Here is a 15,933-nt window from a genome sequence, read left to right on the forward strand (position 1 = left end):
ACTGTAGTCCAGAGGAGGAGCCACCTATCTCGTGATACTTCGAAGACTCTTCCAGGACAACAATGTACAATCATCCGGACCCAACACTAGGCGGCGATCTATGCACAGATATGAATTCAGCAGCCCACATGCCTCGAACATGGTTTTATCAGTAAAACTATGTCAGTGCAAAGTTAGTGAATTATTTGTTAATGGAAAATGTACTGCCTGTAAATGACAGTGCTCTACCAAACAACGCTTTAGTTACATGCAAAAATCACCCCTCATGTCCATTGAAAGGAAGGAAGTTAACGAACATTTATCATTCTAGAAAGTGGGTCATGGTTCTAAAAAGTTTGGGAACCACTGATCTAACCAAGCCAACTACATGTTTGCTATGTTGCCGCCCCACTGGAGAAAAACAAATCTCTAGACACTGAATAAAAATGTCCTCTAAGAAATCACAGTAACCTGTGGTCCAATAACTTATTCAATCTAGAAAGCAAACTGGATCCCTTTGTCAAGACAGACCCCGCTGAACATATTGTCTAGCCGTAACATCAGACCTCCCACCCCAATAAAGAAAGGTCTCATTAATTTTCCCTCCCTTAAAGGAAGGATAAAAAGAACAGAGGACAGAATGAATGGACTACAAAATTAAAGTGATACTTTCCTGTGATTCGCTGTTTCGAGATGTGACCAGGTCGAAGCTTTAATTTATTCAGATGATTCTGTGTATTGAAGCATCATTTCTTTTTAGGTTTGACAAATTTGAAACTATTTGGTTCAACGGGGGCACATATCTAGTACATCTATTATATACCTGTGCCTTCTTTACTTATGAGAAACACACATCACTCCTAGATAGTTGCTCAGTCAGGTGATAGGATAAGAATCAAAGCATGATTAACTAAAAGTCTTAACAAAATACACTTCAGAGGTGCATGAAACAACGCACAGTATTTGTTTTGTAATTTATTTATCATCATATGTAATTCATGGATATTCAAAGTGCTCAATTCTGCAATGGGCTCTCCTTTGCAGTGTGCATTTGACCTTACTCCCTAGCACAAATATTTATGCTGCATTTGGTTAATACACACAGGTTTTAGCAGTTGCACAGCCTGTAATAAAAAGCTTAGCATCACAAAGTTGTCCCTTGAAGAAAAACTTCTACATTGTAAGCTATTGTAAAATTCTCAGGAGAAAGTGAAAATAAATAAAACCTCTGTTCCTAACAATCAATCTATCGTTTTTCATTATGACATAGAGGACAGTAAACACATTTTTCCTTCACCACTGCTATACCTGTTCTTGGACATCCTCAAACTCTGAGCTGAGCAGCTCGATGAAAACTGGTACAGCCCCTGATTGAATAACGATGCGGGTCTGCAGAGAATTTCCTGATGCAATATTGGTCAGTACCCAGGCAGATTCGAACTGAAACACAAATGAATCATGTATTTACAACAGAGTTCATAACCAAAAAATCTGGTCAAAACGAGATAAAAATATCAGCTGGATAACAAAAAAGTTACATACCTGTACACTGTGGTTCTCCAGTATTGATATCTTTTATAGATTCACATGCTTGAATCTACCCCATCGTCATGGTAGGAGTCACACGGTAACAGTAGTAATAGTAGTGTTAAAGTATTGTAAATGTATGTAAATTTAAATGTATAGGCATTTATATAGCGCACTACTTACCCATAGGGTCCCAAGGCGCTTCGACCGCTGCGAAACCCTTCCTGGCTTCCCTGAGAGATGGTCCCTTAATGGGTATCTCCAGGGTGAGACCAGGCATCCCCGGCGGTCTGGTGGGGCCGTTAGTGAAGATGAGGCAAGCTAATGCCCAGAGTTGCCGAGTGTGATCACTGATCAGAGTGGGCACTGAGGCGAGAGAATTATCGAGTCCGCTGACCCTGGTCCAGAAACCTGCCGCGCCGGGAATCGAACCCTGGTCCCGGGCCGTCCTCTGCTCTCGGGTCTGCCGCCTCTAACCAGTGAGTCACACTACTACTAGCACTGACTCAATTGAAAAACAATAGTATTTCACAGTATCTTCACAGGTCTGGCTCAGCGCATCTGTCTGCTTCTCACATCCCCTTCAAGGAGCCATCCTCACTGACCAGACAGCCCGTAGACTGCACGTTGTCTAAGACGGTGGCGTCTACTACGAAGACTTCGATTTCAGGCGCAGCGCCAACAGTCTTGTTGGCAACATCTACCACCTCGAAGGCGACAGCATCGTCAAGCAAAGATGTGACCCTGAATTCAGCGGAGACAAGACCTTACCAGACGACAAAGATTAGCTCGTTAAGCACCTCACTATTAGCGGCTCCATTCATGGCTGCTCCGTTGAAGACTCCTCATGCCACATCATTGGCGTTACCATCAGCCATATTGACGGCATAGTCAATGGCCCCATCGACGGAAAGAAAAAATATTTTTATGCCACTATCTAAGCCAGCGCTTCAGGGTTTTTCAAAAATGTATCCTTTGCCCCCTGGATTTTTAGGTGTCATCCTTCCCAATTGAAAGTGAAATGACAAGAATCAGAGGAGGAGAATGATGAAGGAGACGGTAATCCATCAGTTTACTTACTACTCATTCACTGAAAGAGATCCTTCCTCCCCTCCGCGCATGGCATTATCTTTATGAGGAGCAGGAGAAAGAACACCATCAACTGCTTAAACCCTCCATTAGTGTCCATATATCCCTAGTTACAGGCTTACGTCTCATGATCAAGGACTGTAATAAACACTTCCTGGATGCCACATATGCTTAACAACCCCCTAGGTTCCTGCCACTAGCCCTGCTCCTCAGAGTACTCCAAGATATCTTAAAGAGAAACTAATACTACTGGCTATTTCCATTCCAGATGATCTGCAAGACAGTGATGATCCGCAAATGAAGGAGGGTGAGCTAATTTCAGATCCTGATGAATGGGATGATTAGGTTACCCCATTGCTACCATCTCCTACCCCACCAGTTGCTGATTCACCACCTGCAGATATTGGAAGTTTCCACTGTCATCAGTGGTAGTCCATAACTTCTGACAAATGGGTGTTTGACATTTTTGAGCATGGTCACACCCTGGAATTTGTTCAGCAGCCTCCAAATTTTCTGCCACGGAAGACATCTCATAGTCATCTTCCAATTCTTAGAAAATAAATATGATCGCTCGTTTCCAAGCATGCAATAGAAGAGGAACCACTCAATCAGTGCAATCTGGGATTCTACTCCCTCTTCCAGAGGAAAACTGGGAAATGGAGGCAAATACTGGAAATCAGGTTCTTGAACAAGTTCATACAATTCAGGATGCTTTCTCTCCAGGAGATTTTGCTTCTCATGGATGTGGGAGACTATCTATACTCCCTCGCGCTGCTAGATGCATATTTCCACAGTCAGCATCCAGAGTCTTCAAAAAGTGCATTGCCCCGGTGGCAGATTTTCTATGATGTTCCGATCACCAGGTATTTCCCCAATTGGACAATTGGTTACTCAAAGCTCCATCCTTCCAAGCAGCCAAGAAATCCATGCAAGCCTGCCGGCAACTGTTTTAGTCTATTGGTCTCCGCCTCAAAGAGGAAAAATTATCTCTTGTCCCCTCCAGGTTGCTGGTTTTTCTAGGGGCGATCCTAAACGCAGAGCTTTCAAGTATGGCTATCTTTTATAGATTCACATGCGACCCTCACCTGTAAGGCTCACCTTTTGCTACCTCTATTTTAGTTAGTTTACACTCTTGCTCAAAATCGGAGGTATGGTGACCCTGCAGGGGATGAGTTCTCCAGGGTCACAGCTGATTGGCTGAAGTTTGGATGTTTTATAACAAGGTAAACAATATAAAAAATACAATTTATTTGACAATGGAGTCAATGCTTATGCTTTATCACTATTACAACTGTTACCGTGGGACTCCCACCATGACGACAGGGAAGATTCAAGCATGTAACATGCAAAACAAGAAACAGCGAGGCAAAACTAAAATCGCACCTCCCTCCTTATCACCCCTTGATTTGAAGTCCAATGTGGTAAAGAAATATTGTGTGCACAACCACTGTACCCGCTGTTTCAAGAGGTGCGGCCCCACAGGGGTCAGAAAAGTTCCACCAATTTATGCGAAGCGCACCGCGCAGTTATTGTTCATAAATATCAGTCCAATTCAGTCTTGTATCAATCGAGAATGAACGCCACTTATCAAGGTGGCCCATATTTCTATTTTTATTCAGGACGATGAGTGTTAAGCATTTGCCCTGATAATTGGGGTGCTTAAAAGAGAATTAAAAAAAAAAAAAGATGGCGACCGGGACGGACGTGTGAGCTCTCGGCTCCGCCGGTCGTCCGATCCTGCAAAGATATCCTGTCCGCGATCCTGCCTACACCACATCCAAACTGAAACAAATATGCCCTGAGGTCACTGGCGCTTCTTTGAGCCCCTTATCGTCTGTTTCGACGGTGAACTCGCACCGTTCGCCGATCTCCTATGCTGACCCGAGACCCAGAGCCGCTCGCCGCCGCTGGACGTGGCTGAGCATTGTTTGCTGGGACGGGCTGGGTGGGTGCCGACCGGGACGGAGGTGCAGCCGATCGTGGTGGTGGATAATACTGCCCCCCGGCACTGTGGTAAAACTACCTCCTGGATCGACTTGACTTTTGCCGAGACGGGCGCCCCTCACACGGCGCTCCCCCTGACGCGCTGTTTGCTACCAGGACGGAGTCCATCTTGGGGCACCTTCTCTGCCACGGTTACCCGCACTACTAGTGGCCGAAGGGGCTCTCGTTCTACTTAGTTCCGCGTCGGTGAGCCGCGTCTCCGGTGGCTCCCTCCCGCCCTGACCTCATCGACGACGGGACCCCCTTCTCTCCATCATTTGCTTACTGCCGGAGCAGCCATGTCGCCACCCCTGCTGGGAGAACTGGTGGCTGCTCCCCTGCCTCCGTTACGCTATGCCCTGCCTGCTCACGGGCTGGGGGATGGTCTGACGGAGCTGCCATGTACATTGGAACAGCCAAAGCCGCACAGGGACCCGACTATTGGCGATATCCTCTCTGCCCTCGCCGATCTGCGGGCGACATGCTGCCGACAGCCCGGAGAACTGGAGCGGAAGACTGAGAGTGTCGTGCCGTGTCTGGTGAGCCCGCGACCGCCATGCTTTCTGCCACCGCTGACTACTCCTAACCCGGATACAATGATGCAGCGTGAGAGTGAAACGATGCGGAATGCTACTGGCTACAATGTTGGGTGCTCCTCTCCCGCTGAAGATACAGTTGCACAGTCTCCCCTCGTCTCGACGCCTGGTACTTCGACTGCGGAGTCGTCACTGTGGCCTCACTCATCGTTCTCCCATGTGCTGACCCCCCTTGCTGCCTCTGCCTCCGTGTTTACTTCTCCGCAATTGTGGACGATGTGCCAGCCTGCTGTGGAGGGAGCGTCCGTCATTCTGGGCACTGAACTTACTGGTGACTGTGTATGCCCGTTTCCTCCTTCTCTTCGTCTTCTTTGTTTGGAGCAGCCATCTTGCTCCTTTGTCTGGCCTGAGGGGAGCACACGGCGGCGGACGCGCCTGGAGGGATTTCAGCGCTCAGGCCAGGGCTGATGATGTGCCTTGACTTGTTTCCGGCCGATTGACTGGTGACTTTGATTGCAATTGCTATTGCTTGGCATGCTCATTTTCGCTCCGGGTTGTACTTGATGTATCTAAAACTTTTTGATTCTTCCTAAAGGGGTGATAGTACTGGGGGGCTGGGAGTCCGGGGATGACTGTTATTGTTGGTGGTCTTAACTTGTTTCTGATCGGCTAGGAGGGACTCGGGTTGGGACGCTATCTGGTTCTCCGCAGGGGCCCTCACTGGATATCCCTCCCCATTAGTGGCTACTACTTTTGTATTCGCTCTGACATAGTGGATGTGGTGTAGGTCCTGCGCGGGTGGTGGAGTCCGGGACTCAGAAATTGTGGCCCTCCTCCGGGGTTAGTTATTTCGTGGGAGTTTTAGATTAGATTTCTCTTTTCTTGCTCCCTATTTCTCATGTGATATTATACTTTTTCTTTCCTTCTTATCTTACTCTCTACTCTATATTTCGGGTTTATGGGGCGACAGACGCGCTGCTGGGGGGGGGGGGGTAGGCCGTAGCCTTCGCATGCGTGTAGGGTGGGGGTTGAGGGCGGGGTTTTTGTTTCTTTTTGTTCCTATGGTGCCTTGTTTTTTCTTTTTAATTTAACTCTCTTTTTCTATCTGGGATTCGTGTCGATGTTACTGTTGGGCGGATGGCAGTAGATCACTGTTGGGGCCTTAGGTCTAATATCCTTGATGCGTACATCCTGGCCGCCATGCCGCCTGTAGGGGTTTCCCATCTGAGTAGCTGGGCTGCGTATGCCTCTGTCGCTATTGCTATTTCACGTCTACATGGACCCTGTTTTTTCTTTCGCCTATAATTTATCTTTATTGAAACGGAATAGTTGGTCATTACTAGTTGCTACGAAACTTTAAAATTAACCTTCATTACTCCTGCGGCGCAATTCACGTGACCTACAGTGTAACTGATAAATGCTTGCTATTTGATCCTGCTGCGCTATTGCGTCACGGTATTGTATGCGCCATGTGCTTAATAGTGTCTGTGGTCGGCCTGAGGGTTGTAGGCCACTATTTGTACTTCTTTGGATGCACCAATAAAGGTTTTCAAAAATTTAAAAAAAAAAAAAAAAAAAAAAGAAAGAAGAATGCTCATACTGATGTACTTTACAAAGTAGATGACGCTAACAAGATGCCAGATAAGGGGTTCCGGATGCCATATGGATAGTGAAAGGGGAAGACTGCAAAGACCAAATGAAAGAAATATGAAGGGCTGATGTTTTGATTTCTAAGCTATTTCCATATTAAAGAGGAATATCCTTCAGAGCAGACAGGTAGAAAGGTTTCTCTGTACTGGATGCAAAATCAGTTTTTTTCAAAATGTATTTGAATACAAACACTGAACACAGTTTGCATAGGGACTGGGTGGAGAGTGGTCGGAGTTTTGGAGATATTGATGTATTCTACAATGCCCAAAGTCTGGCACTTCTTGAATAGTGCTTGCAGTAAAGAAATTTCTGCCATGATAGAAAAAGATACTGTTAGATGAAAGTAACAACTGCCCATCACGGATATCTCGTTAAACATTAAATACCATCAAGGCAAGGCCAAGGAGTCTGGAACACTCGTGATAGCTAGAACAAATGTACTCTACATGGGACAAAAACTATGCCTATGTAAAGGCAAAATGTTTTTTTGTTTAACATTTAAGAAAAAACATGTAATAGATAAGAAATTCAGGTAAATGAAATGGGCATCACACATTGCAGCCATACAGCCAAACTTATTTTCATTTTCCACTTTTTAGAAGAAAAAACAGCCTATGAAGCCAAATTTTCTTCAGCAGTACAATGCATCCAGCAATTAAAGGCGAAGATAGGTACAAATATTCTAACACTGAAGAAGGCTTTCCATACTGCATAACGCTGCTGAACAAAAACCCACCATACTCTGGGTACACACAACATTGGGATGTGGACTGGATGGAGAAAGGAAGAGAAACGAGAAAAAGTAAGCCGAATCCCTGCTCTGTGACTGACCGTTCCAAACGAGTATCTGGCAAACTTAATTAAGTCTGAAACAAAGAACAACTCTGGCCCTGCTAGAATGCTACGAAAAATCCTTGATATTCTACCTCTAGACACCAAAAACATTACTGCAACTTCCTCAATTTAGGGATCACAAAAAGCAATCTGAATATACTACACAAAGTTCAAAATGCAGTTGGATTATATTGAACACCCAGGGAGCGAACGTGAGGGAGCCAGATACCAGTGCAAGCCAGAGTTACTTTTAAGGCTCTATATTTCTGCCATAGGATTCTCAATGAGAGCGAGCCTAGGTACCTGCGCCCCTTACTTACCCCTTACAGACCTACTCGGAATCTTAGGTCCGCAGGAACTGCTAAGTTGGTAGTGCCAAAAATCCAAAAGGCACGTTTGGGAGGTAGGTCCTTTAGCTTTCTATCAGCTAAAGCATGGAATAAACAGCCTTTGGAGCGGAGGATGCAACCTTCGGAAATTATGTTTCAGAGAAAATCTTAAAACTTGGTTCTTTCAGTCATCTTAGTGGTGTTAATCTCTGCTTTTTTTCCAGATAGGTCTTTTATGCTAGGACTAGGGGTTTTGGTGGATATGGTTCTGCTGTTAAGGACTGGGATGTCCTAGCGCTGGGATATTCCGTTGGAGTAACCACGCGCTCTATACGCTTTGCTTTACCCTAATCTAGGGCAGAATGGTTGAGTTTGAACGATTGAGTTATTAAGTCTGTTTGAGACAGATTTCGGTCTCCCATTCTAGGGAAGAGGCAGAAAAAGAAGACGTCTGGTACTTTACCTGCCCAGTGATGGATCGATGTAATTTCGCTTGCTGGTTTGTAAATTATCAAGACCTCCAGGAAACACAGGATTCAACTTGTTTAGCCAGTGTCGCCCATTTTCTAACTTAACAGGTGCTTCAAAGAGAAATCAAAAAGGAATATTAGTAGGACAGCCATGTGTAAGGATTAGATTGGATTGGCTGTCATCACAGAGAGGCTAATGGCACCAAAATGAGGAACACAATAGTATATTGTGTTTGAAGTCATAGAAGTATAGTGGTTGGGCTATTTTCCATCAAGAATCACCCAAAAATAAATCCTCTAGATTATTTATAAACATGATCTTAGGCAGGAACAAGCAGTTATCAATCTCCCCTTAACAGCTTCTGTAAAGCTGGCAGTGCAAGTGGATGCAAGGCTGAACACAGCCCATGATATAATTCAGCCACTTCTTTTTATATTAATTTAGAGTATTTCTTTTTGCTAACTGTAGGAAGCTGGTTCTGTATATGCTATACCAAAGTAAGGTATAGTGTGCACAGAGTCCAGTGGGTCCCCAGGGGCTTACAGTGGCTTAACTAGATAATACTGAACGCACAAGTTACTTACCTTCGGTAACGATAGATCTGTTAGAAACAGTAGTTAAGTGTTAGATTCCTTACCTTAGAATATCCCCAGGCGTCAGTCTGAATCCGGAAAGTTTTGCGTAGCAGTACCCCTGCGCGTCGGTAGGAGTTGTCTGCGGCTCCGCGTCTGTACTTAAACGCCGCCCCCGCGCGCTGACGTCAGTTCTTATACACAGCTTTTCCGCACCAGAAATGCAGAGCCATGATAAAAACCAACACTGGTGCCATAAAACTAGGATACTCAAAAGGGATGAACCTTGCTGTATGTGTGTTTCTTTCCTCCTGAGGCGGAAAGCCGGGAGGTTGCTTGGTGACTGTATTATGTGATTTTCTGTACCCTCTCCATGCTGTGCCACGATCTTTTAAAAATTTTAATAATCATCTTACCTAATTGCACTTTGCCTCGAATAAGGAGCGCATTGACATGGTTTCCCCGCCATTCCCGCACCTTGGGCCAGCTCTCAGCAGAGTTAGGTGCTGAGTCGGCTGGTCCTGGGGATCGTTTTAGGAGCGGCCATCTTGGATAAGGAGGAAGCGCTTTCAGCAGTCCAGCGCTCAGTATAAAAGGGGCACTCTTGGCTAGGTTCTGCCTTGCTGTGTGTGTGTTTCTTCCCTCCTGAGGCGGAAAGCCGGGAGGTTGCTTGATGACTGTATTGTGTGATTTTCTGTACCCTCTCCTTGCTGTGCCACAATCTTTTAAAATTTTTAATCATCTTACCTAATTGCACTTTGCCTCGAATAAGGAGCGCATTGACAGTTTCCCCGCCATTCCCGCACCTTGGGCCAGCTCTCAGCCAAGTTAGGTGCTGAGTCGGCCGGTCCCGGGGATCGTTTTAGGAGCAGCCATCTTGGATAGGGGGGGGGGAAGCGCTTTCAGCAGTCCAGTGCTCAGTATAAAAGGGGACGGGCACGGTTCCGCGTAGTGGACGAGAGCAGCGGATGCGCCAGACCTGCGCCGGAGTCGCGCCAGAGTCTAGCTCGTCTGCGCCCGTCAGCGCGGAGGAAGCGCTGGGGGCCGGGCAGGCCGCTCATATAGGTCCGCATGCTCCTGATAGCCACCTATACTCCCTACGAACATTGCTATCCTATAAACCCTCACTCAAATCCTGTCACCACACGTTCCCACCTGAGGATTTACCGGATGCCCTCAAGTGCCAATGCACGGGGAGAGAGGAGAGCTCCTCCCTCCATATCTCCCACAATAGGCACTCTAGACCAGGAATTCACAAGTCCCCCCGGCCAATTAGAGAGACTGGGTTTCTTATGAATACCAGATCCCTAATTAAGAACAACTTTGCCTTAAGGGATTTTATTTCCGATAAAAAACCTGCCTGGGCATTCATTACGGAGACCTGGGCTGCAGAGCATACTGGGCCAGAGCTCCTGAATTCTATCCCGGAGGGGTACTCGTTAGCAAGAATGAATATAGAGGGGCGAAACGGGGGAGAGGGGGGCGGGCTGGGTATTTTACATAGAACTTCTATAAGTTGTCAAACCGAGCATCTTTCCTCACCACGTGACTCCTTTCCGGCCCTATACTTTGCTCTCAAACCTTCCCCTACAATCTGCTTCGCTGGGATCCTCATTTACAGGCCTCCTGGCCCGAGGCCATCCTTCTGTCAAAACCTACTTAAGGTACTGGAACCCTATATTGATAGACCCAACTTTACCATTCTTGGAGATTTTAATTTCCATTTGGAGATGGATAATTCCTCAGATACCGTCCTTCTGTTGGACTCACTAGCCTCCTGCGGTCTAACACAAAGAGTAGAGGGTTCCACTCACACAGCTGGACATACTTTGGACGGGGTCTTTACCAACGACCCTAGGGTAGAGATCGGGACTCCCCTTCCTCTGTCTTGGTCACATCACATGGCCATCCCCCTGGACTACACACCCCCAAACCATGCCACTCTCCTAGCAGACCCCAGCAAGTGGGAATTAAAAAGGAATTTTAGAGGGATAAATAGTGATTAATTAGCTCCCCTTTTGTCCAGTTACCGTTCATCATTAGTAAGGGATACTGACAGCGCAGCTCTTGACCTGCATAATTCCATTCTAAAGGCAGTGGACAAACTGGCCCCGGTCAAGCAGCATTACTCCGCCAGAAAACGCCAGTCGGCGCCTTGGTAATCGGACACCCTCAGGTCACTAAGGCAGGGATGTAGGAGACAAGAGAGGCTCTGGAGATCTAATCTCGATCCAGATGAAAAGAACAAACAAATTCTTACTTAAAGAATATAAAACTGCGGTGCTTGCGGAAAAGAAAGAACATTTCTTCAAACTGACTGCCACCCTCAGCTCCACTAGGGAATTGTTCAAAATCGTCGAGTCTTTGTCGGCTTTGCAATCCCCTGATCCTACAATAGCAACTCAGGAGCTCTGCGATCAGATTTCAACTTTCTTCAATGAAAAGATAACTGACATCCACTCAGGCCTAGAAGTTCTTATTCAAGAACTAGGACCCTCAGCTGTCCCAGTGTTACATCCCGTGAAAGAAGATCCAATAGAGTCATGACAGGGTAATCTTAACATCTTCCCCCCGCTCACACTAGAGCAACTCAACCTACATCTAGACAAGCTTAAATCAGGATCCTCCCCTCGACCCTTGTCCCCTGAAGATCTTTAAAGAATGCAGAGATGTTCATCTTCCTGCTTTTCTGGAAGTCATCAACCTGGCAATCCAGGAAGGTGTCTTCCCGACCCCCTGGAAAATGGCCATAGTTAAGCGCCTCCTAAAAAAGGCCTAGAAGGATCCCGGGATTTTAAAGTACTTCCGGCCTATCTCACTACTCCCAGCCCCCGCAAAAATGCTAGAGGCCCATTTAAACAGCCATCGGAGTGCCTTCTTGGAGAACTCCAGCCTACTTGACCCCTCCCAGCACGGCTTCCGGAGGGCACATAGCACTGAGTCCGCCCTGACAGTTGTCACAAATAACATCCGTGCTAAGGTCAACAGTGGCCAGACCACCCTTCTGGTCCTGCTCGACATTACAGCCACATTTGACACCCTATCGCCCTCCATTTTAACCAAACGCCTTAGGGAGATAGGAGTGGACGGGCCGGCGCTTAGCCTCCTGAAATCTTTCCTGGATGGCCGTGCACAAAGGGTCAAGCTGGGCGATTTTCTTTCCCCAGCCAAACCTGTGCAGTGCGGGGTGCCTCAGGGTTCGTCCTTGAGCCCCACGCTCTTTAATATCTATGTAACACCACTCGCCAGACTTGTAAGATCATTTGGGCTGGAAGTTCTATCCTACGCCGATGACACCCAGATCATGGTCTCTCTCTCACAAACTGTTGACATCACAGCTCGGAACTTTAGAAACTGCATGGAAGCAGTTGCAGGCTGGATGGTGAGGAATTTCCTCAAATTAAATGGGGAAAAAACTGAGGTGCCAATCTTCGGAGGCAAGGAGGAGATCTGACCAAACGGATTGGTGGCCCTCCGCCCTTGAAGCCTGTCCTACGCCCTCTCAGTCCGCTCGGAACCTGGGTGTTTTTTTCGATACCAAGCTCTCCTTTGACAAACAGGTCAGCAGGACGACTTCCACATGCTGCGGTGTCCTTAGAACCTTGAGGAAATTAGTACACTATTTCTCCACCGAGGCCGTAAACTGGTTACGGTGGCTCCTTGCCGCCTACGGGCAAAGTTGCGCTTTACAAGTCCCATCTCAACTCAACCATAGATATCGGTTCGCAGAACGGGGAGGATGGGTGGGGCGGTAATCTAACACTAACTACTGTTTCTTACAGATATATTGTTACCGAAGGTAAGTAACTTGTGCATCTGAAAGAAACAGGTTAGTGTTAGATTCCTTACCTTAGAATAGATACCCCAGCAATACTAACCCCGATGGTGGGTCTGCAAACCAATGATCACACCAGAAAGTCCTGAAGAACGGAACGGCCGAAAAAGCCATCTCTCTGGACTTGGCTGTCCAGGCAGTAGTGTCGAGCGAACGTGTGCAGCGAGGCCCACGTAGCTGCCTGACATATGTCCTGCAAGGGGACTCCCCGACCCAGGGCAGTAGTAGCCGCCGTGGCCCGAGTGGAATGGGCACGTAGCCCCACAGGAGGCTCCTTCTTAGCCAGTGAATAACAAGCCTTGATGCACAAGACAACCCATCGGGAAATGGTCCATTTGTGCACCGCCAGTCCCTTCGTAGCGCCCACATAACCAACAAAGAGTTGGTCATCCACCCGGAACTGGCGTGTGCCAGTATGAGAGCGCACATTTTGGGTCCAGACGGTGGAGCCTCTCTTCCTCTTTCGAGGGATGCGGAGGTGGAAAGAAGGTGGGTAAAGTGATGGACTGCCCGATGTGGAAGGCTGTGACTACCTTGGGCAGAAAGGAGGGACGCGTTCTCAAAACAACTTTGTCCGGTTGGACAGTAAGCAAAGGAGGTTGCGAAGAAAGAGCCTGAAGCTCACTCACTCTCCTGGCAGAGGTGATGGCAACCAGGAATGCAGTCTTAAGAGTGAGAAGACGAAGAGGGCAATTATGAAGTGGCTCGAAGGGAGCGCACAAAAGGGGGTGGTAATGGACGAAGCATCTGAACCAATCAAACACTCACACCCAGTCAAAAGATCAGGGTTTAATCCATCACCGTTCTTTAGCCCACTCTGCCACCCCAGTTCAGACATGGCTATATGCAAATCAGTCTGACCCTGTGCCTCATGGGAACAGTCAAGCCCGAACTGCCAAGCCATGCCTTCCCTGGACCGGAAACAAGCTTCCGAGGACCAGTTTCTGGCATTCCAGCCGTCTTCAGCCCTGTTTGCTTGAATCCAGTGGCAAAGTGAGCAAGGGACTCATGTCTGAGCATAACCTGCCACACTTATGGCGGCCAAAAGCGGTACAAAAGGGGGTGGTAATGGACGGAGCATCTAAACCAATTAAACACTCACACCCAGTCAAAAGGTGAGGGTTTAATCCATCACCGTTCTTTAGCCCACTCTGCCACCCCAGTTCAGACATGGCTATATGCAAATCAGTCTGACCCTGTGCCTCATGGGAACCGTCCAGCCCGAACTGCCAAGCCATGCCTTCCCTGGACCGGAAACAAGCTTCAGAGGACCGGTTTCTGGCATTCCAGCCGTCTTCAGCTCGGCTTGCTTGAATCCAGTGGCAAAGTGAGCAAGGGACTCACGTCTGAGCATACCCTACCACACTTATGGCGGCCAAAAGCGGTACAAAACGGAGCGCACATCAGATTAGTCAGAACAAGGTTCAAGTCCCACTGAGGCATCACAAAAGGAACAGGCGGGAAACATGAGTGATGCCCTTCAAGAACCTATTTACAACCAGGGACTTGAAAAGAGAGAGCTGATCAGGTAGCCTTAAGAAGGCAGAAATGGCTGAAAGGTAGCCCTTAATAGTGCCCAGAGCAGAGCCCTGCTGGGCAAGAGAAAGAAGAAAGAGGAGAACCTCAGAAAGGGGGTCAGAAAGTGGATCCACAGCCTTTGCTGTGCACCATTCCACAAATTTGTTCCACCTGCAGGCGTATACCGATTTTGTGGAGGGACGCCTGGGAGCCAGAATTACATCGCAGACTTCAGGAGGCAAGTCAAATGGCCTCAACTGTCGCCGCTCAATCTACACGCATGGAGGTGGAGACTGGACAGGTGCAGGTGGAGGACCGTTCCCTGCTGCTGCAACAGAAGGTCCTCCTGAAGATGCAGACGAATCGGGAGATCGACTGACATGCTGAGTAGCTCAGGATACCAGTATCTTCACGCCCAGTCCAGAGCCACAAGGATGACTTGGGCCCGGTCGCGTCTGATCTTCTTCAGCACTTTGGGCAGAAGTGGTATAGGCGGAAAGGCGTACAACAGACCGCAACTCCACTCGCAACGAAAAGCGTCTCCGAGCGAGTGCCGCCTTGGAAATTCCAACGCGCAGAACTGATGACATTGCGCTTTTCTTCTGTGGCGAATAGATCTAACCAAGGCTCTCCCCACTGCTGAAAGAGACCTTGCGCCACGTCCGAGTTCAGACGCTATTCGTGATCCATCATGCACCGACCGCTGAGTTAGTCCGCCCTGGCGTTCAGGGAACCTGCCAGGTGTTGAACCACCAGGGTCACACCCGGATGTTCCAGCCATTGCCAGAGGCGCAGAGCCTCCTGGCACAGGGTCCACAACCCCACCCCGCCCTGTTTGTTGGAGTACCACATGGCGGTGGTGTTGTCCGTGAACAACTGCACTACACTCCCCCGGACAGAGAGGAGGAATGCTTTCAGTGCAAGCCGGAACGCCTGCAGCTCCAGAAGGTTGATGTGGAGCAAGGACTCCGCCGGAGAGCAGAGGCCTCTGATCTCCGCCTCTCCCATGTGGCCCCCCCAGCCCAGGAGGGACGCATCAGTCTCAACTACGTGCTCCGGTTGGGGTAGGGAGAGGGATCTGCCGCTGACCCAATCGCGGTCCATGAGCCACCACTGCAACTGTCTAGCAGTGCCCTCCGAGATCAAGACGTGGTCGGACAAGTTGCCCTGATGCTGGGCCCACTGAACCTTCAGGTCCCACTGCAGAGCCTGCATCCGCTACCTGGCGTGATGCACCAGAAGGATGGAGGAGGCCATCAGCCCCAGAAGACGCAGCGTCAACCTGACCGAGACTCGGGATAAAGGCTGAAAGATCGGAATCAGAGCTGGAATATCCCGAACCCGCTGTTCGGGAGGATAAACAGCTCAGTCCAGAACAGCTCCAATGAAGAGGAGCTTTTGAGAGGGACACAGGTGTGACTTCAGCACATTGATGGAGAACCCCAGCAAGTGCAGGAGGTCGGCCGTAGTCTGGAGGTGGCTGACGACTGTCTGGGGCGAGCCCGCCATCAACAACCAATCATCGAGATAGGGGAAGACTGACCCCCCTAATCTGCGCAGATGAACACACGAGGGGCGCTGGTAAGGCAGAAGGGGAGCACGGTAAATTG

At 48.3% G+C, this 15,933-nt stretch overlaps 1 protein-coding gene across 1 annotated transcript in view; it reads right to left on the bottom strand.

The window, feature by feature from the left end:
- Positions 1 to 15,933, bottom strand: part of LOC147699012 (importin subunit alpha-5) — a 270,809-nt gene that overhangs the window by 119,183 nt on the left and 135,693 nt on the right. Inside the window, exon 6 of the mRNA XM_086935614.1 lies at positions 1,288 to 1,419. Coding sequence (XP_086791740.1) covers positions 1,288 to 1,419 — 132 coding nt within the window. The remainder of the gene's footprint in view (positions 1 to 1,287; positions 1,420 to 15,933) is intronic.

The sequence above is a fragment of the Lissotriton vulgaris genome, chromosome 8 (assembly GCF_964263255.1).
Source record: "Lissotriton vulgaris chromosome 8, aLisVul1.2, whole genome shotgun sequence".
In the NCBI taxonomy this organism is placed as follows: domain Eukaryota; kingdom Metazoa; phylum Chordata; class Amphibia; order Caudata; family Salamandridae; genus Lissotriton; species Lissotriton vulgaris.